General features: G+C 42.3%; 1 protein-coding gene across 3 annotated transcripts in view; it reads right to left on the bottom strand.

Moving 5' to 3' along the window:
- The window catches only part of fnbp1l (formin binding protein 1-like), a 152669-nt gene that overhangs the window by 42334 nt on the left and 86862 nt on the right, over window positions 1-23473 (bottom strand). For all 3 annotated transcript variants that reach the window (XM_080195239.1, XM_080195240.1, XM_080195241.1), the window contains exons 2-3: window positions 21080-21195; window positions 3797-3850 (exon numbers count right to left, since the gene is read on the bottom strand). In XM_080195239.1, coding sequence (XP_080051365.1) covers window positions 3797-3850; window positions 21080-21195 — 170 coding nt within the window. The remainder of the gene's footprint in view (window positions 1-3796; window positions 3851-21079; window positions 21196-23473) is intronic.

Here is a 23473-nt window from a genome sequence, read left to right as displayed (position 1 = left end):
ACAAACAAGATTATCTGTGAAAGATGCTACATAAATGCAACGTACTTCTGTCATCTTCTAGCTGCAGGTCAATTTTGGCACATTTTGTGCATACCCATTAAAATTAATTATTTCCATTAGGCCAATAGAAGGGTTTTTAAAAAATTCTTAAAATTCAATTTCAAAGTTAACGGGATGTGATTTTCCAAAAAAATTCCAAGTGCTCAATGGGCAGGAAAACGGGAAGCTTTCTCACCTGTTTTTTGGGCAAGCTCAATGAAATGAATTTACAGCAAACTTATGCAACAGAGGACGTCAGAAGATTCACACCAGGTGGGGAGCTGATCCCACTTGACAAGGTGGCAGCAGACTGCTCAGGGGACCATCGGGTATGCACTGATCTCTCAGTACACTGCGAGATTGCTCGTCTCCGATCGCCAGCTGCGACAATGCACTTATCCCCCAGACATTGCCGGCCTCAGCCCTCAATCACCATAGCAGCTGATGGAATCCAAATTCAATTAAAACATGGAATTGAAGAGCTAAAATCAGTAATGGTGACAATGGGTGGAATTGCTTCCCTCCCAAAAAAATGAAGTGTCATAATAGTGAGAATACTGGAGCGATCCACACTGGTCTGTCAAGTGCGCTCTGTACTGCAAACACCCACACTAGGTCACGTTTTGAGACTTTAGCCCCAGTCAGGCCTCACCCCTTTGGCACTGCTCCAGCACACTGGCAGTGCCCAACTGTCATTGCCAAGGTGTCCAGTAAGCACTGCCAAGTAGATGTTGGCTAATCGGCACTATCTGGCCATGCCCCTGACCATGTGGGGGCTTCAATTGTCTGAGCTCCCCAGTGAGGCCATCGCACCAGGTGTCTGCTAGTGAAGGCCAGGTCAGGTCATCATGCCCGAAGGTCAGATGATCCTGGGAGCTTGGAGAATGGTGTCGGATGAGCTATGCATATTTATATGCTACTCGTGACCTTCAGGGCATGACCCGATTCTCACCATTAGAAAGGGGTCGAAACAACTGCAAACTGCTTGGCTCCAGGCTCAAAGCCAATTTTTAGACCCAGATGCTATATTCAGGATTGGCACGATTCACACCGGGCATGGCAAGGTCAGAAAACTGACCCCAATGAAATGATCAACAATTGTCATAAAAAACTATTAGGTTCATTAATGTCCTTTAGAGGAGGAAATTTGCCATCCTTACCAGGTCAGGCATGTGTGTGACTGCAGGTCTACAGCAATGTGGTTGACTCTTAACTGCCTTCTGAAATGGCCTAATAACAACACAGTTCAAGGGCAATTAGGGACACATGTTGGCCTTGCCGGCGACACCCACATTCCATGAAACTATGGGCAATCAGTGATGGATTGCCACTCTGTACCCAATTATTTAGGTGAATTCTTTTTGAATGTTGTCTCATCTGACATTCCAACTCAGGCTGGGTGAGTTCCAGGCAATACAGCTCATCCTGGATATCCAGCATGAAGTCCAGCTCCATCAAAGTCAATGAGGAATGAGTTAAAGGTCTTACTGAAATTTGAAGGTTTTTAAGAACATAAGAACATATGAAATAGGAGCAGGAGTAGGCCATCTGGCCCTTCGAGCCTGCCCCGCCATTCAATAAGGTCATGGCTGATCTGTCGTGGCTCAGTTCCACTTTCCCGCCCTCTCCCCATAACCCTTAATCCCTTCTCTTATCAAAAACCCATCAACCCGCTTCTTAAAAATATTTAGCGAGGCAGCCTCCACCACTTCAACGGGCAGAGAATTCCAGATATTCACCACCCTTTGAGTGAAGAAGTTCCTCCTCAACTCCGTTCTAAACCGCCCCCCCTTTATCTTGAGGCTGTGCCTCCTAGTCCTACTGTCTTTTTTGAGCGGGAAGAGTCTCTCCACCTCTATCCTATCCATCCCATTCATCATCTTATACGTCTCAATGAGATCTCCCCTCATTCTTCTAAACTCTAACGAGTACAAGCCTAGTTTATTCAGCCTCTCCTCATAGCTCAACCCCCTCAACTCCGGTATCAGCCTAGTAAACCTCCTCTGCACTCCCTCCAAGGCCAAAATATCCTTGCGCAGGTGCGGCGCCCAAAATTGCACACAGTACTCCAGCTGCGGCCTCACCAATGCCCTATACAGCTGCAGCAAGACCTCCCTACTTTTATATTCAATCCCCCTCGCGATGAAGGCCAGCATCCCATTCGCCTTCCTGACCACCTGCTGCACCTGCAGGCTGGGTTTTTGCGACTCATGCACAAGGACCCCGAGGTCCCTCTGCACCGTCGCCTGCTGCAGTTTTTCGCCACGTAAGTAATAGTCCTTCCTACCAAAGTGGACCACCTCACACTTGCCAACATTAAATTCCATTTGCCATTTCCTGGCCCATTCGCCCAGCCTATCTAGATCCTTCTGCAGACTCTCCACACCCTCCGCACAATTTGCCTTTCCCCCAATCTTGGTGTCATCAGCAAATTTCGACACCCTACACTCGGTTCCCTCCTCCAGATCATCTATATAAATGGTAAATAGCTGAGGCCCCAGCACCGACCCCTGGGGCACCCCACTAGTCACCAACCGCCAATCCGAATAGCACCCATTGACCCCCACTCTCTGCCTCCTATTTGACAACCAATCCTCTATCCACGCTAACACCCTACCCCCAACTCCATGTCCTCTGACCTTCTGCAGTAACCTCTTGTGAGGTACCTTATCAAACGCCTTCTGAAAATCCAGAAAGACCACATCCACCGGCTCTCCTCTATCCACCGCCCTAGACACATCCTCATAGAACTCCAGTAAATTTGTCAGACACGACTTCCCTTTAATGAAACCGTGTTGCGTCTGCCCTATCAAGCAATTCCCTTCAAGATGCCTCGCAATTTCCTCCTTAATGACGGATTCTAACATTTTACCTACCACAGACGTTAAACTAACCGGCCTATAATTCCCCGCCTTTTGCCTGGCACCCTTCTTAAACAACGGCGTAACATTAGCCGTTTTCCAATCTTCCGGCACTTCCCCGGAATCCAGCGACGTCTGGAAAATAAGGCCAGATAGAAAGCAAGTGTCAAAGAGAAGTGGCAAGGACTTGGGGGTTGGGCAGTAGGAAGGAGAGTGTGGGGCGGAGTGGTGGTGGGATGAAAAAAAAGGGGGTAAGAGAAATGAGCCTGTGTGGGTGCGAGGGAGTGGGGTGTGGTGGAACACCCCCAGGGGTTGAGAGAGGGGTGCTGTTGTGACTCTGTACAGTAATTGCCGGAAATTAAAGAGCTCTTCTAACCTTTTCTGAGTTACTACAAATGAAACCCAGTAGGAACCAGCCAAAGTTGGCAATTCAAATTGCATTTTCGTATGCTTCCCAGTGTGGGCAATTACCCCAGGGAGTTTGCACATTTGGGTAATCAAAATGGTCGCAAGAGAGTTAAATCAAGTTAAAGAGTTATCCAACTCCTCACTGACCCTCTGGCTCCTCCCTTGACCCAATCTTAACTATCCTGACCACCAGAGACACCCACAATTCAATACTTTTTTTAAATGTTTGTTTTCTCCTCTTTCACATGATGTTTCTTCTTCACATTTGCATTGTTCCCATCAAAGGGACAATCAAACCACTTTGAAAAGATGAGGTACAACACCCAGAATGACTGCCTACCTCTGCTCTGTGGAAATATGTTTGGCTTTTGCTGAGCACTCTGGGGATTGTGACTGAATCTTAAATGGCCTGCATGTGTTTCAGTTCAAACAAGTTAAAATGTGTCTGTGTGCTCAAATTGTTAGCTTGTTCTGAGTCAGGTCCTTACCTGGGTTCTTCATCTTTGCTGGAACGTTTGGGACCATATTTCTTAACAAGATTCCTGTAAATGGAAAAAAAAATAGACTTAATATTGGTAAATGCTTCTTTAGTGAAGTTGTATTTTGGGGCATCTGAAAAATGTAAAGACGTTAAACAGGTGCAAGTTGTTCTATGGCCAGGGTAACTGCACAGTTTACAAACAAGAGCTTGTCTATTAAGATCAAGCCAAATTAAGAGAATTTGCTGACTTTTTAGAATCTGTTATATAATAACCAGGGGGCATCGCAAATGAGATATCAAAGATCCCAACGGAGCTTAATATTTGTAAGCTGGTCTAATGTATATAAAAAAAAGCTGAAAGTTGCTAGTGTAAAACCCAAGATAGTAATTAAAGGAAAGATATGTGAATATGATTATAGTAAACAGAGGAAAAAAAAGAAGAGTTTAAAGTTTAATTAGTCACAAGTAAGGCTTATATTAGCATTGCAATGAAGTTACTGTGAAGTTCCCCTAGTCGTCACACTCCGGCGCTTGTTCGGGTCAATGCACCTAACTGCATACAAATACACAGAGGAAAGGGAGAGACCATATGACTCATCCAACCATATATGGCTCCATTTGATACACTATCAATCCAACTCAGTCAGTCTCTTGGAACACTGGAAATAAGAAAAAAGTAAATCTATACAGGCAATGCAGAAAGAAAATGATACTACATGAGCCGGATCAAGGCTCTCTCTAAACATACAGCAATTGAGGTGCATCACATCCAGTGCGCAGCAAACCTTCAACCACTTTCACTAAAGCTGTCAAATATGCATTCTTTAAAAAAATGGTTGCTTGCAATTTGCTCAAAGTTGGAGCTGATTTTGAGTCGAGGCATCTGAAACTTCAATGAAGGGCAGGACCAACACCAAGATGATTTAATGATGCAGAACAAAACAGGAACAATGGAGAAGGTGCAAGATAGAATTGGATAGATTGAAGGAAAAAAGAGCAGAAAATGATTGGACAAAGATGAAACAAAGGGAAAAAATAAAAAAGTCAAACATTGGCAACGTAGTGGCACAGTTGTTAGCACTGCTGCCTCACAGCTCCAGGGACCTGGATTCGATTCCTGGCTTGGGACACTATCTGTGTGGAGTTTGCACGTTCTCCCTGTGTCTGCATGGGTTTCCTCTGGGTGCTCCGGTTTCCTCCCACACTCCAAAGATGTGCAGCTTAGGGAGATTGGCCATGCTAAATTGCCCCTTAGTATCCCAGGATGTGCAAGTTAGAGGGATTAGTAGGGTAAATATGTGGGGTGACGGGGATAGGGCCTTGGTGGGATTGTTGTCAGTGCAGACTTGATGGGCCAAATGGCCACTTTCTACACTGTAGGATTTCTATGATTTAAAATTTGACCTCCAACAATTAACTGCAGCAGAAATGATTATGAGAAGAAAAGGTTAATTGGCATTGCATCAACACTGCTTTGTACACAAGCAATCGCTTCGTAGTATGGAAGTTTAATACTGGTGAAGAGAGAAACATGTTGCTGGAGCAGTATGCCACATTTTAAACAATCACAAAAATTTATAGTACAGGGAACGTTTCCAAGTGTTGGTTCACTAATTAGCTGAGGCACTGCCATGTAGAAAGCAATGGGGAACTACAGGTTTCCTAAAGTCCTGGGTAATTCAAAAAAGGCACAAAGTTTGAATGTACTCCTTCTGTTTGCAGAGAGTAGGTGCCTGCGTACGGATGTATACGTCTTCTAGCAAATGCATACGAGCCACATTACAAACTTGACTGATTATTGCAAATTGGTTAATTTAGCTATTACCATGCTCAGAAATTTTCAGTAAATGCAGGCCAATCACAGAATCACATCTAGCAGCGGACATTTTGTTTTGCAAGCATGGGCTAATTGAGGAGGGTCTGTACACTGTCTTATTACAAGCAACCAAAAGAACATGCTGTTTGATTCTATTTGTTGGCCTATGTAAATGGCATTGTACCAGCACTTTTGCCGCTTGTCTTCTGCACAGCAATGCCTCGCCCAGAGGTGACTTACCAACTAATCAGCATATTTTTCTTCCATAGTATAAACTGTAATTGCTTGAAATTTGGCAGTGTATTTATCCTGATGAGTGCAAGACGAAAAGATTCAGCAACATGTCAGTCTTTCCACCAGTACTTATCACATTAAAATGATCGTGTTTACATTCTTGATTACCCAATGCAGATTTTGAAAGGGCAGTTTAATTGTTAAATTGTGCAAATCCAACAAGTTCTGAAATAGTAGGGAGGCCAAGGCTGTTCATGCAAAGCAAACAGCAGAGCAACAATAATCAACTGATGAATTTTCCACTTATGGTGCATCTTTTGATTCTCTGGACTTGCTGACCAATTTGCATTTTAACAACATTGTGTAGTTTAATATTGTTATTTTGCCAAAATGCTTCTTTTTTACAGTAATTAAAATTTTTTAATGCTTAATTATAGAAATAATTAGTCCTCAAATGGTTGACTGTTTTACTAACTCACCCAAAGCTCTGCTACTTGAATCAATATTCATGCCCAAATGGAAGTTTGAAATAGTATCCCCTTCTGGGAATTCTTATGTGGCACCTTCACTTTTCTCTCCACAAAACGACCTGGGTTTTGTGGTCAGCAGTGGAGGGATGGCACTCACCTCTGACTTTAGAAAAAGCTGCCTACAAATATTTAGTGGGCTTTAAGGTATTGATTTTGTCTGTTCTGGTGTGATTTGAATCTGGTGCCATCTATAGGGTGTGTGTGGCATCAAGCTACACTGATTAGCCGTCAAACTGAAGAAACGTCACAGATTGCAAATCAGGTAAGAAAAGGCTTGGATTTTAACACAACAAAAAAAAATTCAGATACACTCAAGAGATTGAGGTATTGAAATATCAACAAATGAAAAGAAAAATAAAATTGGAAGTCATGGAATCTTTATGTAATTCTGAGGAGCAACATTCCACAATTAGTTTCGAGACCAATAAGTTGTTTAACAATAATGGACTTAGTATGCCGTTAAAGACTGAGTAACACCACATTCAATCAGAATTAACGCTTAACTACAATAAAACATTCTAAGTGCTTTACAGAAGCATCATGAAATAAAATATGACCGCAAGGCAGGTTTTAAGAAGCATCTGAAAGGGGGAAAGTTTGATTTGATTTATTACTGTCACATGTAATAACATTCAATGAAAGGTATTGTTTCTTGCTCGCCATAAGAACATAAGAACATTAGAAATAGGAGCAGGAGAAGGCCATCTAGCCCTTCGAGCTTGCCCCGCCATTCAATAAGATCTTGGCTGATCTGAAGTGGCTCAGTTCCACTTTCCCGCCTTCTCCCCATAACCCTTAATCCCCTTGCCTACCATAACCTATCTACTCGCGCCTTAAATATATTTAGCGAGGCAGCCTCCACCACTTCAACAGGCAGAGAATTCCAGAGATTCACCACCCTTTGAGTGAAGAAGTTCCTCCTCAACTCCGTTCTAAACTGCGCCCCCCCGCCCCCCTTATCTTGAGGCTGTGCCCTCCAGTCCTGCTGTCCTTTCTGAGTGGGAAGAACCTCTCCACCTCTACCCTATCCATCCCTTTCATTATCTTATACATCTCAATAAGATCCCCCCTCATCCCTCTAAACTCCAACGAGTACAAGCCCAGTCTATTCAGCCTCTCCTCATAGCTCAACCCCCTCAACTCCGGTATCAGCCTAGTGAACCTCCCCTGCACTCCCTCCAAGGCCAAAATATCCTTGTGCAAGTGCAGCGACCAAAACTGCACACAGTACTCCAGCTGCGGCCTCACCAGTGCCCTGTACAGTTGCAGCAAGACCTCCCTACTTTTATATTCAATCCCCCTCGCTATGAAGGTCAGCATCCCATTTGCCTTCCTGACCACCTGCTGCACCTGTAGGCTGGGTTTTTGCGACTCATGCACAACATACTGTACATATAGAAGGAAACGACAGTGCGAATGTAGTGTTACAGTCATAGCTAGGGTAGAGAAATATCAACTTAATGCAAGGTAGGTCCATTCAGAAGTCTGACAGCAGCAGGGAAGAAGCTGTTCTTGTATCAGTTGGCGTGTGACCTCAGACTTTTGTATCTTTTTCCTGAAGGAAGAAGGTGGAAGAGAGAATGTCCGGGGTGCGTGGGGTCTTTAATTATGTTGGCTGCTTTGCCAAGGCAGTGGGAAGTGTAGACAGAGTCAATGGATAGGAGGCTGGTTTGCGAGATGGATTGGGGCATATTCACAACCTTTTGTAGTTCCTTGCAGTTTTGGGCAGAGCATGAGCCATGCCAAGTTGTGACATAACCAAAAAGAACACTTTCTATGGTGCATCTGTAAAAGTTGGTGAGAGTTGTAGCTGACATGGCAAATTTCTATAGGCTTCTGACAAAGTAGAGGCGTTGGTGGGCTTTCTTAACTATAGTGTCGGCATGGAGGGGGCTGACATTGAGGGAGTTGCTGCACCACTTCACCAGATTCTCTTTCATTCCTGTACTCTGTCTCGTCGTCTGAGATCCAACCCACTACGGTGGTGTCGTCAGCAACCTGAGATGCCCAAGAGTCTAAAATTAGAATAACAGAAATCACAGGGCAGCACAATGGCTAGTACTGCTGCCTCACAGCACCAGGGAGCCAGGTTCAATTCTGGCTTTGGGTACCTGTCTAGGTGGACTTATCACACTCTCCTCGTGTCTGCATGGGTTTCCTCCAGGTGCTCCGAGGAGGAGGAAATAAGAGGTCTTAGTGATGGCACAAATACCTGCTCAGAAGCTCACTTTGAGTTTAAGTAGGACATCCAGATTATAAACAGACTTGTTTAATCTCAGACTGATATCAGGGAGAAGGATGGAATCTAGACAGGAGTTGGGAACAGGGATAGGAAACAATGGCTTCAGCTTTGCAGTGTTTAATTGGAAGTAAATTTTTGCTCATCAGATAAGGATTCTGATAATTTAGGGACAGTGGAGGAATCAAGAGAGATGATTTTGAGGTAGAGCTTTGTTGCAGCAAGCATGTAGTTGAGAAACATAGAGGCCAAAGATAAATCCTTGCAGAACAGAGTTAACTGTGCAGGGACAGAAAGAGAAGCCACTGCAAGTAACACTCAGCTACAATTAGATAGCTAAGAATAGAACTAGATGACAGCAGTATCACTCAGCTGGGATGCACTAGTGATGTATTGGGGTAGTAATCAACTGTTTCAAAAGCTGTAGACAGGGCAAGAAGGATAAGGGGAGACATTTTATCTTTGCCAGTAATTTAGAATTTAATTTGCAAGTTTGATAAGAGCCATTTTTCATCCTGTGGCAAGGGTGGAAACTGGATTGAAGAAGTTCAAACACAGCGTCCTGGAAAAGTTTGGATTCAAGAGGTAACAACACACTCAAGAGCTTCAGAGGAAAAGGAAGTTGGAGATGGGGCAGGGAGTGATCTTTTGAGGAGTGAAGTGATGACAGCAGATTAAGAGAGGGGGGACAATATGTAAGGAGAGAGAGAATAGCTCACAATATTCAATAAGGCTTACCACTTTGCAGTGAAAATAGTGCACGAAAAGTTGGATTGGAAATCACTGATGTTGTGTTGATTGTAAGTGTGAAAATTACATCAGTGAATCCAGTGATAAAAACAAAGTACGGCGGGTGCTGGAATCAAACAAAAAACAGAAAATACTGGAAAATCTCATCAGGTCTGGTAGCATCTGTGGAAGGAGAATAGAGCCAATGTTTTGAGTCTGGATGATCATTTGTCAGAGCGAAGGGCAGTAAAAAAAAAGATTTATTTTATGAGGGTGGGGGTGGTGTTGTGCATGAACAAAAGGACTGTAAATGAGGATGAAGGCAACTGAGAATGGTGCTAAGAATGTCCATTAAGTGATCAAAATGTGTGAATGGCAGAACAGTGGTACAGATGGTTAAGGCAGTTGCCCTGAAAGAGGGGTCAAAATGGAGAGCAGGAATGGAGAAGTGGAAAAATGAAAGAAGGATGCTTCCAATTTCCACCCCTTCACATGGTCCATCTCTGACACTTCCCTTCCTTGTCTCCATTTCTGCTTATAAACTATACATCATTATTCATCACAAGCCTAGTGACTCCCACAGCTACCTTGACTACAAGCTCTTCACACCCCACATTCTACAAGGACTCCATCCCATTCTCTCAGCACCTTCGCCTCCACTGCATCTGTTCTGATGAGGCCACTTTCCAAAAATAGTGCTGCCGATATGTCTTCCTCCATTGTGGTTTTCCATCCAATATGGTGGACAGGGGTCTCAATCGTGTCCAATCCATCCCCCGGGCCATTGCTCTTACCCCCTACTCCTCCCTCCCAAAACAAGGATAGGGTTCCCCCATGTCCTCACTTTTCACTCCTCCAGCCTCCACAGTCAAAGGATTCTCTGCCATTTCCACCAACTCCAGCATGATGCCACGACTCAACACATCTTCCCTTCACTCCCCCTATCAGCATTTCTTAGGGACCATTCTCTCCGGAACACGCTGGCCCACTCCTCCATCACACCCAATACCTCAACCCCCGCCCACCTTCTCATGCAATCATAGAAGGTGCAACACTTGCCCCTTTACCTCCTCTCTGCTCAGTATCCCAGGTCCCAAACACCCCTTTCAGGTGAAGCAGCACTTCACATGCACCTCCTTCAATCTGTTCTATTGCATTCGCTGCTCCCAATGTGGTCTACTCTACATCGGACAGACCAAATGCAGACTGGGTGACTGCTTTGCTTAACACCTTCGGCCCGTCCACAAGCAGGACCCAGACCTTCCTGTCACTTGCTATTTTAACACACCACCCTGCTCTCCTGTCCACATGTCCATCCTTGACCTTTTGCAATACAAACTGGAGGCACAGCACCTCGTCTTCTAATTGAGCACTTTATAGCCTTCCCAACAGAACACTGAGTTTAACAACTTCAGAGCATGAACTCTCATCTCCACCTTCACCCCATTTCCATTTATTTTATTTCATTTTGTTTCTTATTTTCATGTCATTCATCCATTTTTATCATCCTTCTTTCTCACTTCTATATTTCCACATCTCCATCTTGCCTCATCCTACCCCTTCAGGGCAACTGCCTTTAACTATCTGTCCCTCTGTTTTGCCATTCACACATTCTAATCACTTAATGAACATTTTTAGTACCCTTCTTAGCTTTCTTCATCTTCATTTACATTCCCTTTGTCCAAAAACACTCACCCCACCCATCTTCATCAGATAAATCTATTCTGATTTTCTTGCTCTTTGTGTAATCCAGACTCGAAACATTGGCTCCATTCTCTCTCCACAGATTCTGTCAGACCCGCTGAGATTTTCCAGCATTTTCTGTTTTTGTTTCATCAAACCCTGTGGTGGAGCGAGTTAACGCTGACAGCAAATTCCACATTTAACAGTGCACGTGCAGAGCCAGAAGTTGCTGTCACTTTTAAACAGTAGTTAGCAAATTCCAGGCCGGTACCTCTTCCTTCCACACCACCCCCCCAACCCCCATTCGCGTTTAAGTAAGTTTCTCTTTCACACTAACAAAATGCAAAGTCCAATTTAGTTGCATAGCGTTGTATCTACAGACACTAATTATTCTGTTACTAGGCAACTGTCTACCTTTCAGAACTAATGACAGTAGCCTTAGAAATTTCAACAACACTGTTCTCTATGCTGTTCAAGCTGTTATCTTTAGTAGAACTGCTGCAAAACAGGTTTAACTCTCTAAATATTTGTTATTAAATAACATTTATAATATCGATTTTTATCTAAAAGAGATAAAAGATATTTATGAATACCTCCCCCCAGAAAACCTTTATAGTTTGGGCCGTTAAAAAGCGCACAGACTAAACGGTTTTACAGACCATGAGAGAACTGTATGGTATGACCATACGTTACACTATCAACATGTATCATTATTGAAATGAGCCAAGCCTGAGTTTTTAATTCTTACTGCACTGCAGCTGGAGATGGGTTGCACTATTAATCAAGCACCAACATTACTGTAACAGTATTCATACAGATTCTGGTATAATTCACATAATAAATCAGTGTTTCTTTCTTAGAGACGGATAATTAGCGTCAAAGCTATAGCCTCCAGGAGGAAATCAACCCAAGGCCATCATTTTTGACCCCTCCTGGGAACTCGGCAGCATCTGTCGCTTTTGTCACCACCTCAGTCCATGTACCTTTGAAATGCTCAGCCAGCCCTTTTGTCATTTTCAAGCTTCTCTAGATCAATGCTGTTAGCTAGGTTCCAATCCTCCATCCTCCCAACATTTCAACTCATCCAAAATTCTTCTGGCTATGTTCTATCCCAAACCAAGTTCTATTCAGCATCACCTCAATTTTAATAACCTACTTCGACTTCCAGACCTCAGGATTTAAAGCTCTCACCCGAATGCTTTAATCCTTCTATGATTTCAACAATAAAACTCCCATACTCCCTGTACCCAACTCCAAGTCATTGCACAACATCCTTATCCTTTGCTAATATTGGTGGATAAACCTTCAAGTCAGCTAGACTCAATAAACCCCAATGCTTCTTCATTCCCTCTTTTCAGGTTTTTTTTAAATACAACAATTTTGACTCAGCCTTTGCTCACTACTGCTAATATTTTTCTTTCCCCACACTACCTTTCTTAACATGTGTTTCAGCAAAGCACTTTGGAACACTTCTCTGCATTAAAAATGCTCTTTAAATAAAAGTTACTGCTACTGGTGGAGTGATTCTATCTCCAGCACTGTCTTCTGAAATGTCTGGCACTAATGATGCAGGTATTCCTTCATGTAAATCAAATATCTCTCTCCAGTTATTGTCTGAATATTCCAAGGTACTGCAAGTCTTGTCTCAATTCTGACAATTAAAATAATTTCCATTTTTGTTGCCAGTTATCCTCATCATTTCCTGCAAATTAATGTGATTTTAGAACTCAAAAGGAAGTTGATAACTTTTCTTCTGCCCTGAAAAAGGACTTTTATACAAATGAGGGTCTACCATGTTACAAACCTGATGCTTATGCCAGCTTGAGACCCTCAGTACAGCAGCTGTTCACCCTTTCAATACAAACATTATTTTTCTTTCCAAAGTTCCAAGCAGCCTTTCTCAAAAAGAGATGGCAAGAATGTTGAGATAAAAGCACAGAAGACCATTCTTTGGCAAAGATTATTACATACATAAAATAACATCAGACATACCACAGCAACTGTAGAATGGTAGCTCCTATTGTCTCATAGGAACATAAGAACATAAGAAATAGGAGCAGGTGTAGGCCATCTAGCCCTTCGAGCCTGCCCCATCATTCAATAAGATCATGGCTGATCTGAAGTGGATCAGTTCCACTTTCCCATTTTCTCCCCATAACCCTTAATTCCCTTGTCTATCAAAAACCTATCTACCCGTGACTTAAATATATTTAGTGAGGTAGCTCCACCACTTCAACGGGCAGAGAATTCCAGAGATTCACCACCCTTTGAGTGAAGAAGTTCCTCCTCAACTCTGATCTAAACTGCCCCCCCTTATCTTGACGCTGTGTCCTCTAGTCCTGCTATCCTTTCTAAGTGGGAAGAATCTCTCTACCTCTACTTTCTTGCCAATCAGAAAATCCCATGCCTACTTATCCACTCTGTTTATTAAAAAGTCTATCAAAATCCACCAGGGTGTGCTTGCAGAAAAATAAATCAGACTTGTAACCGAAGACGTGCAGGTCAGGTGAACTGGCCATACGAAATTGCCTCTTAGTGTCCCAAGATGTGAAGGTTAGATAGATTAGCCATGGTAAATGCATGTTGTTACAGACATAGGGTTGAGGAAACAACTGGGTAAGATACTCTCTCAGAAAGTTGGTTTATGGGCCAAATGGCCTCCTCCTGCACTGTACGGATTCTATGGTTCTATAAAAAGAACGCAAGGACAATTAGGAATGGGTAATAAAGCCCACAGCCCATGAATGAAAAAATTCCATTACAAGCACCTCGGGTGACTCAAGGTCAAAACATCAGTTAATTATCTGAAGGTTATGTAGACCACCAACAGCTTAGAACATAAGAACATAAGAAATAGGAGCAGGAGTAGGCCAACTAGCCCTTCGAGCCTGCCCCGCCATTCAATAAGATCATGGCTGATCTGTCGTGGCTCAGTTCTGATGTGGGTATGCCGGCGTTGGACTGGCGTAAACACAGTAAAAAGTCTGACAACACCAGGTTTTAGTCCAACCTATTTATTTGATAATATTCTCACTAGCTTTCGAGGGGACAGCCTCTTCGTCAGGTGAATGGAGAGTTCTGGCCTCAGACAGAGCATATAAAGCACAGACAGTTTCGAGATTACTGATTAAAATGCGAATCCTTACACCTAACCTGCTGTTCAAGACCTGAAGTGGCTGACAATGTGAGTGGTAGGAGCACTGATCACAGTTTAAAGAGATGTGTATTGTCTCCAGACAGTACAGTAAGTGAGGTTTTGCAAACCCAGGCAAGTCACGGGGGTCGTGGCTCAGTTCCACATTCCTGCCCTCTCCCCATAACCCTTAATCCCCTCTCTTATCAAAAACCCATCAACCCGTGTCTTAAAAATATTTAGCGAGGTAGCCTCCACCACTTCAACGGGCAGAGAATTCCAGAAATTCACCACCCTTTGAGTGAAGAAGTTCCTCCTCAACTCCGTTCTAAACCGCACCCCCTTTATCTTGAGGCTGTGCCCCCTAGTCCTACTGTCCTTTCTGAGCGGGAAGAGTCTCTCCACCTCTATCCTATCCATCCCATTCATCATCTTATACGTCTCAATGAGATCTCCCCTCATTCTTCTAAACTCTAACGAGTACAAGCCCAATTTATTCAGCCTCTCCTCATAGCTCAACCCCCTCAACTCTGGCATCAGCCTAGTAAACCTCCTCTGCACTCCTTCCAAGGCCAAAATATCCTTGCGTAAGTACGGTGCCCAAAACTGCACACAGTACTCCAGCTGCGGCCTCACCAATGCCCTATACAGCTTACAACATCTGTAGCTAATCTTCAATGAATTACCAGCAATTTTCTTCCTTAAGGGTCATCACCAAGCCTCTGATTTGCCCCCAACCCCCACATTGGCTTGACTTCCATCTTTCATACATTTTTGATGTGGCTCAAGGTGCTTCACCATAATAAAGGTGCTATGTAAATATAAAAGTGGTCAGTTATTTTGTCATTGAATTAGAAATGTCTAAATTACTGACTAAATCCACTTTGATAGTTTGGCTCAAGTTTGCCATTCCCTAACCAAATAAATATACTTTTTAGCACTCTGGCTGGATGAATTCATTTGATTTGCTGCCTGCTGGTAAAATGAATGTTCATCTGGCCAAAACATGTCATGACTCATGAAAGGGACGCTGAGTAAAGTAATTACACATATCCATATCTCCACAAGTTCTCAATGTTATCAACTCCTTCCACCACATTAATTTGATTTTTGATTATGACTTCCTGATTGAGGGAATATGTATATCATACCTTTGCATGAAATAAGGTTTTAAAAAGGTAAAAAGTGAAATACTTGATTGGATCAATAATACCATCACAGCAAACACCACAACATACCATTACAGAAGCCTTGTAATTAAAATTCCATAGTTGAAAGTATCCTTTACTAAATCTTTAGTACTATCTCAACCATGGAGAACTGGGTGTCATAGAATTCTACACTGCAGAGGCCATTTGGCCCATCAAGTCTGCACCGACAACAATTCCATCCAGACCTTATCCCCGTCACCTCACGTAGATAGCCCCCTCTGATATTAAAGGGGCAATTTAGCATAGCTAATCCACCTAACCTGCACATCTTAGGACTGTGGAAGGAGACTGGAGCTCCCGGAAGAAACCCATGCAGACATGGGGAGAATGTGCAACATGTGCTTCTTTATCACATCATCATTTTTTTTTAGAAATGGGCTCTCTATTAACACTTCCACACATCATCAGCAAACTTAAATCAACCTATCCCACACATATCATTCTGGGTCGCAAGTTAAACAGGAAAAAAAACTTCTAGTTTTACCACTACATTTCCTAAGACCTACAAATACAAAGATCTACAAATACTTGGATGGACAGGGGCTTATTAGGGAGAGTAAACATGGCTTTGTGCGTGGTAGGTCACGTTTAACCAATCTATTAGGAGTTTTTCGAGGAGGTTACCAAGAAAGTGGATGAAGGGAAGGCAGTGGATGTTGTCTCCACAGACTTCAGTAAGGCCTTTGACAAAGTCCTGCATGGGAGGTTAGTTCGGAAGGTTTCGTCATTAGGCATACATGGAGAGGTACTAATTTGGATTAGACGTTAGCTCAATGGAAGAAGCCAGCGAGTGGTAGTGGAGGATTGCTTCTTTGAGTGGAGGCCTGTGACTAATGGTGTGCCACAGGGATCAGTGCTAGGTCCATTGTTGTTTGTCATTTATATCAATGATCTGGATGATAATGTGGTAAATTGCATCAGCAAATTTGCTGATCATACAAAGATTGGAGGTGTAGTGGATAGTGAGGAAGGTTTTCAAAGCTTGCAGAAGGATTGAACCAGCTAGAAAAATGGGCTGAAAAATGGCAGATGGAGGTTAATGCAGACAAGTGTGAGGTATTGCACTTTGGAAGGACAAACCAAGATAGAACATACAAGGTAAATGGTAGGACACTGACGAGTGTAGTAGAACAGAGGGATCTGGGAATGCAGATACATAATTCCCTAAAAGTGGCATCACAGGTAGATAGGGTCGTAAAGAGTGCTTTTGGAACACTGGCCTTTATAAATCAAAGTACTGAGTATAAGAGTTGGAATGTTATAATGAGGTTGTATAAGACATTGGCGAGGCCAAATTTAGAGTACTGCATGCAATTTTGGTCACCTAATTACTGGAAGGATATTAATAGGGTTGAAAGAGTGCAGAGAAGGTTTACAAGGATGCTGCTGGGACTTGAGAAACTGAGTTACAGAGAAAGGTTGAATAAGTTTGGACTTTATTCCCTGGAGTGTAGAAGAATGAATAGAACAGTACAGCACAGTACAGGCCCTTCGGCCCTCGATGTTGTGCCAAGCTATGTCCAATCCCAAGATCAAGTTATCCCACTCCCTATCATTCTGGTGTGCTCCAAGTGCCTATCCAATAACTGCTTGAAAGTTCCTAAAAAGTGTTCGATTCCACTATCACAGCAGGCAGTGCATTCCACACCCCAACCACTCTGAGTAAAGAACCTACCTTGGACATCCCTCCTATATCTCCCATCATGAACCTTATAGTTATGCCCCCTAGTAACAGCTACATCCACCCGAGGAAATTGTCTCCACCTGAGGAATATATCACTGCTCTTTCACTGTCGCTGGATCAAAATCCCGGAACCCCCTCCCTAAAAGCAAGTAACAAGAAATTATGTAATTGGTACAAAAAAAAGGAACTTAAAAAGAAGCGTTGCTGAATTTCAGAGAGGCAACAGAAGCAGTCCCCTTCAGTGGCCGGTGGGACCAAGGGGAGTATATTGCCAACAGGAACCAATTAAGTGGCTGTCATCCAATTAAATGGTGGCCAGTTCCTAAGGGAGGTGTATAAAATTATGACGGGTACAAATAGAGTGAATACAAGCAGGCTTTTTCCACTGAGGCTAGGGGAGAAAAAAAACTAGTGGACATGGGTTAAGGGTGAAGGGGGAAAAGTTTAAAGGGAATATTGGGCGGGCTTCTTCACAGAGTGGTGGGAGTGTGGAATGAGCTGCCAGATGAAGTGGTGAATGCGGGCTCATTTTCAACATTTAAGAAAAACTTGGACAGGTACATGGATGAGGGGGGTGTGGAGGGATATGGTCCAGGTGCAGATCAGTGGGACTAGGCAGAAAAATGGTTCGGCACAGCCAAGAAGGGCCAAAAGGCCTGTTTCTGTGCTGTAGTGTTCTATGGTCCTAAGACAATGGATTCTGAGGTTACAATGTAGGCTGTCTTTGTTTAATTCTCCTTTCACGCTCCTTGGAGTTGAATCACTCCTTGCCAACTCCTCACCTAATTTGTTCAGTGGTCACCATCTTAGAGAATAACCCTCTGCTCTTCCTTGCTGCAAATCCGTTGTTTCTTTTTGGCGTTTATCCACCGTGATCCTTGTGGGAGTTGAAAACATTTTCTCCCTGGCGTCTGGGTGTGTCTGATCAACAGGTTTACCTTGTTGTTTGGAGCGTGTGTCCTTGCCTTACTGAGATGTACTGTCATTTAATGGTTGCTTCCCTGTTCTAACATTAGAACATAAAACATAGAACACTACAGCACAAACAAGCCCTTCGGCCCACAAGTTGCGCCGATCATATCCATACCTACCAGGCCATAGAACTACCTGTAACTCCCAATCCCGTTAAATCCCATGTACTCATCCAGAAGTCTTTTAAAAGACCCCAGTGAGTTTGCCTCTACCACCACCGACGGCAGCTGATTCCACTCACTCACCACCCTCTGAGTGAAAAACTTATCCGTAACATCTTCTCTGTATTTGCTCCCCAGCACCTTAAACCTGTGTCCTCTCTCACTGTCTAGAATGTACTGTCCAGAGTGTACTGGTTGGATGTTGCAGACTTTGCCATATGTTTGAGGTTTTTGTGACAGTATCCATTGGAGCCTGAGGTTGTGGCTCATTTTGCTGCTGCTGGTTATTCGCTGGTTTTGGGACATGGACAAACGACTCTGTAAAGAGTGAAGACAATTTAGATCTGAAGTCTCACTCAAGATTATCCTTTTGGATTTCTTAGGAAATTCAGTTCTGGGCGATTGATGAAAGGTTGTTTTCTGCCATTTTAAGGTGGCTCAGAACAAGTGACACATCTGCTCAGATGATGAAGGGGCAGGTTATATGTCATAAATAGCTTCAAATATCTGCATACCATCATATCTTAATGGTTCCAGAATCATGTCCATCACCAAAAGTCAGATTCTACCCGGATATTAGAGTGGCGTGTGTGTAATTTGTAGCTAGAGGTGTCTCAGCCACGGTTCCTTGTTTGACACAACTGCATGACTGGCTCCCGTGTTCAAACTAAGATGATGAGATAACCATTCATTGAGATGTCTGTGTTCCAGAACAAAAATCCAGGATCTCTGACCTCACCCAAGAAGCATGATTACCTCGCTTTTAGTGTGGTACTTCAATTTCATGAATCATCATAGGATTGTCCATCCATCTGGTTGTTTTAGGTTTGGATAGCTTTCCGATGTGTCCCAAGTGGTTAAATTAAAGCACAATGCTGAGATTGTTAGATATAGGTCATGGCTGTGAAGTCACTTGGTCCTCAGCGCTGGCACGGTTGAGCAGGGTATTGCTTCTCTTAGCTTGGGGTTTCTCTGCTCCTTTGCTAGCTGTGATGTGGAGATGCCGGCGTTGGGCTAGGGTAAACACAGTAAGAAGTCTTACAACACCAGGTTAAAGTCCAACAGGTTTATTTGGTAGCAAACGCCACCAGCTTTCCAAGTGCTTGTTGCTCCTTCATCAGGCTAGCTGGACAGTTGAGGTTGCTTTGTACCATTGCTCACTTTTGCCCCTTAAGATGGATCAGTGGTATAAGTGGATTTTTGATTGGCTGACAATCTAAATCACCTTTTCAAGGGTCAAATCTTCCTCAGCCTGGAGCATGTCTGAAAGGACATCATCCTTCACTTGGCAAGGAATCTGTACCTTACAAGCTCTGGTTTGAAGTCACATAGCCACAGTCTTCAGCCAGTCTGTACAGCTCATTAATAAAAGAGACAACTAATTATCCTGGCTGTTGGATAGGTTTGGTAAACTTTGATCTCTAAGATTCTTGTTATTTCAACTTAAAACATGTCAAATTATTTTAGGACTCTGCCGTACTTAGTTGAGGATTGAGTCATAGATTCCTTGCCAAGTTATTATATTGCTGGCTATTGAACCGATGAATAAAGCAGTGTTTTAACTCGTTCAGCTTCTGCCTTTTTCTCGAGGTCTGTTTAGTAGGCTGCATGAAGACATTCTGAATCTTGTACGGTAGAATATTGTTTATTGGTAACATGTAACTATGTATGTATGCACAGAGCACTGTCTAAGCTACTAGCTAACTCCTTATGTCCAGTCCTAGAATACAATCTAGGCTTTGCCCATGTGTTTTTTTTTAAAACGTCATATTGTGGGGGCAGTACTGTACCATGTCCCATGTTAACCCTTCCTAGAGGGACAGAATTTACAGTCCAAAATTGTTGAACTCAATGTTGAGTCCAAAAGACTGTAAACAATCTAATCAAAAGATGAAATGCTGCTCCTTGAATTTGCATTTTTTTTTGATTTGATTTATTGTCACATGTATTGGCATACAGTGAAAAGTATGGTTTCTTACATGCTATACAACAAGGCATACCGTTCAGAGAGAAAGAAAGGACAGAGTGCAGAATGTAGTGTTACAGTCATCGCTAAGGTTTAGAGAAAGGTTGACTTAGTGCGAAATAGATTCATTCAAGAGTCCGATGGCAACAGGGAAGAAGCTGTTCTTGAGTTGGTTGGTACGTGACTTCAAACTTTTGTATCTTTTTCCCAACAGAAGATGGAAGAGAGAATGTCTGGGGTGCGTGGGGTCCTTAATTATGCTGGCTGCTTTTCCTAGGCAGCGGGAAGAGTAGGCAGAGTTAATGGATGGGAGGCTGATTTGCACGATGGACTTGACTTCATTCACGACCAGAAAAAAATGCTTTCCATGCATCACCTGTACACATTGATGAGAGTTGTAGCACTGGAACGGAACAGTACAGCAGGCTGAGGATGGAGCTGTTCATGTGAAAGCAAGATGGAGTCTTTTGTATCTGCATTTAGAATTGTAGCAAATTCAATCTTGTATCACACATATTTATTCCCCATTTTTACCAGCTACCAGACACAATAATGTGTTCCCATCTATTTAATCTAAATGTCAAATTTGGTCATTTTTCTTTCTTGATCAAAGCTGAAGTTTTCATAAGGAACCAATGCATTGAATGGATTTTCTTAATATAACTAATGTTTTATTATATACTTTGGGATTGTACTGCTGTTCCAGGTCCACAAATGTATTTCTGAAAGAGTTTCATGAAAAATTGTATAAAGAAATCATACCCCATCAAATGTGTCTCCGTGGATCAGAAGAAAAACGTAAAACTAAAAATTGATCTTTGAAAATACTAAAACTGCTAGTACTAAATGCCTATGGAGGTTACTTTAGCCATGTAAACCAAAATATTTCTAAGGATGACAAAACTTTTCAGCTTCAAGGCACACAGTCTTACCTCAACTGTTTTGCATAGCTTTGTTCTATGTCTAGTCTTTCTTTCACAAATTTAGTATATCTTTCCAAGAAGTCAATTCCCCACTGCGTGTGTTTTTCTATGTTGTCAAATTGATCCTGAAAGAAAAAAAAGAGAAATGTTAGTCATTAAATGACCAAATTAGAGTTGTGTGTTCTTAGCTTTACCAAACATGAACTTTAAAAAAAATCATGCAATGAATGAAAGCAAAAATTTAATTTTTTGAACAAGAAATAAAATGTTTAAAGAAGCAACAAATGCAGATTTAATATTATGCACACTTGTCACTAGCAAATTCAATGCAAGGTATCTAAAATGTTATTTTTGGTTAAGAATAACAAATTTAACCTCACTTTTCTTCAAGGTACCTCATTTTTGTCCTAAGTAACAGAGGAATAGAGTGGAAAAGATAGCTTTGCTCATTATAGGTAACAATACATTAAAAATTGTGGTACTAATTGACAATTTACAAACATATTAAATAGAGTAGATCAATCAACAAAAATTTAGGGGCAATAATCAGTTGTAAATTGGTTTAAAATATACATTGTTTTTAGTTAAGATCAGGCAGTGTAAAACAGACTTTTGAATCTAAAAGCTTGAACTCTTGATAATCCTGATAAGCAAAATCCAAGAGGGAGATGGTGGCATAGTAGTAAAGGACAAGTAATGCATAGTCCCATGTTAATGGGCTTTGCATTATAGTCCTTTATGGGATATAGCAAGTAAGGGACTAGTCGCTTACTTGAGATATAGATTCAAATCCCACCATGGCATCCGCTGGAATTTAATTTTTTAAATAAAATCTGGAATTGTAAGCTCATGTAACCATTAAACTACAATTGATCATTGTAAAAACCCATCTGATACATGAACGGCCATTAGGAAAGAAAATCTGCCTGGTCTTGCCTACATTTGACTCCAGGCCCACAGCAATGTGATTGGCTCTTAACTGCCCTTTGAAATGGCCAGACAAGCCACTCAGTTCAATTAAGGATGGGTAACAGTGCCGTCCACATCTCAAAGAACAAATAAAATTAAAATGTCTCAACAATAAAGACCATTACAAAGTCCAGGTGCTCTCCAAAAAAAAGCATCAAGATTTATTAAAAAAAAGGTCTTGATCAAACCTTTTGTAACTTTTTTTTTAAATATTAGAGACTGACTAAAACCTGAAGTAACAAATCTTACATTAAAATGCGATGAAACGTTGATCAGATGTATCTCTCGAAAGTAATCATTTTGAGCACAAGTTTAAGGAGTTTCGTTGAAAAAGGGAGAAAACTACTTAAAAATTATACCCAACAATCACAGTAAACAATGGGCCATAACTCCCTCGGTGCAGCAATCAGCAACAGAATGTCACTCCAACATACTGGCATTAAAATTCCTAAGCACCTGTCTTGCCCGACCTTTCTGACCCAACGCCGCAGGTCCCTGCCTCCAGCGGTGAAGTGTAAAAGAAGCAAAGGGAGGACATGCTCCATTTTTACAGCACTGTCTACCATAAAGCAGGTGTGTTTACAAAGCAGGCTAGCGAGACAGTACTGCGTGCGTGCGCAGGGCTTAATCTGGGTGTTTAAAATAGTTACACTGTTAGAAATACTTTTGTTTCTACTAACTCTTTCAAAGTCACAATTAGCATGTCACTAGCTGAACCAAACTTAGTTACCGATTCAAATCGCTGTTGGATGGTTCCCAGCACAATTGTACAGAACAAGTTAGCGCTTCTAGAACAATTGCCACGTACACCCTTGCCTTGGACTTCGAGGGGGACTCCCCAGCGCATCTTTAGAGTAGCCTGCAAATCCGATGCTGGGGAGCCAGGAAGTTACAGGCCATTTCTCTTGAGGAAATACCAGCACCAAGCCTGCTTCATAATTTTGGCCAAAGGGACTGAATCTCAATTTAAAAAAAAAATCAAGAAAATTTTCTTCGTCAGCAAAGAGGAGCCAGGGTTAGAAATTAAAACACCACAAACACTGGAAAAGCTGCTATTTCAATTGTATCTATCCTACAGCTAAAACAAAACAAAACTTTACGTTGATTCAAATTCAACGCTCAATTTTCAAAAGAAAAAAATTTCTTCCTAATGGGAACAGTCCTATGTCCTCATGATTGCTTTGCTCCACAATGGAATTACCATGTTCTGCACTGGGCAAAAGAAAATGAGAGAACATGGACTGTCCAATCTAAAAGAAGCCACAGCTTTAGGCTAACAGGACAGGCATTGCACACTCACAGCAGGTATGCGTGGCAGAGAACATTTTTTTAAAAACAAAGTATTATTATGTATGGAGCAACAGGATCACATTTCGTTTTGGCGTTCCTACCACGCCGAGATTATTCAACGGATATTGCATTTTTATTTGCTGG

The sequence above is a fragment of the Carcharhinus amblyrhynchos genome, chromosome 9 (assembly GCF_965287045.1).
Source record: "Carcharhinus amblyrhynchos chromosome 9, sCarAmb.v2.hapA, whole genome shotgun sequence".
Classification (NCBI taxonomy): domain Eukaryota; kingdom Metazoa; phylum Chordata; class Chondrichthyes; order Carcharhiniformes; family Carcharhinidae; genus Carcharhinus; species Carcharhinus amblyrhynchos.
Note: the sequence above shows the minus strand (reverse complement) of the source record. Positions and strands in the feature narration are given on the sequence as shown.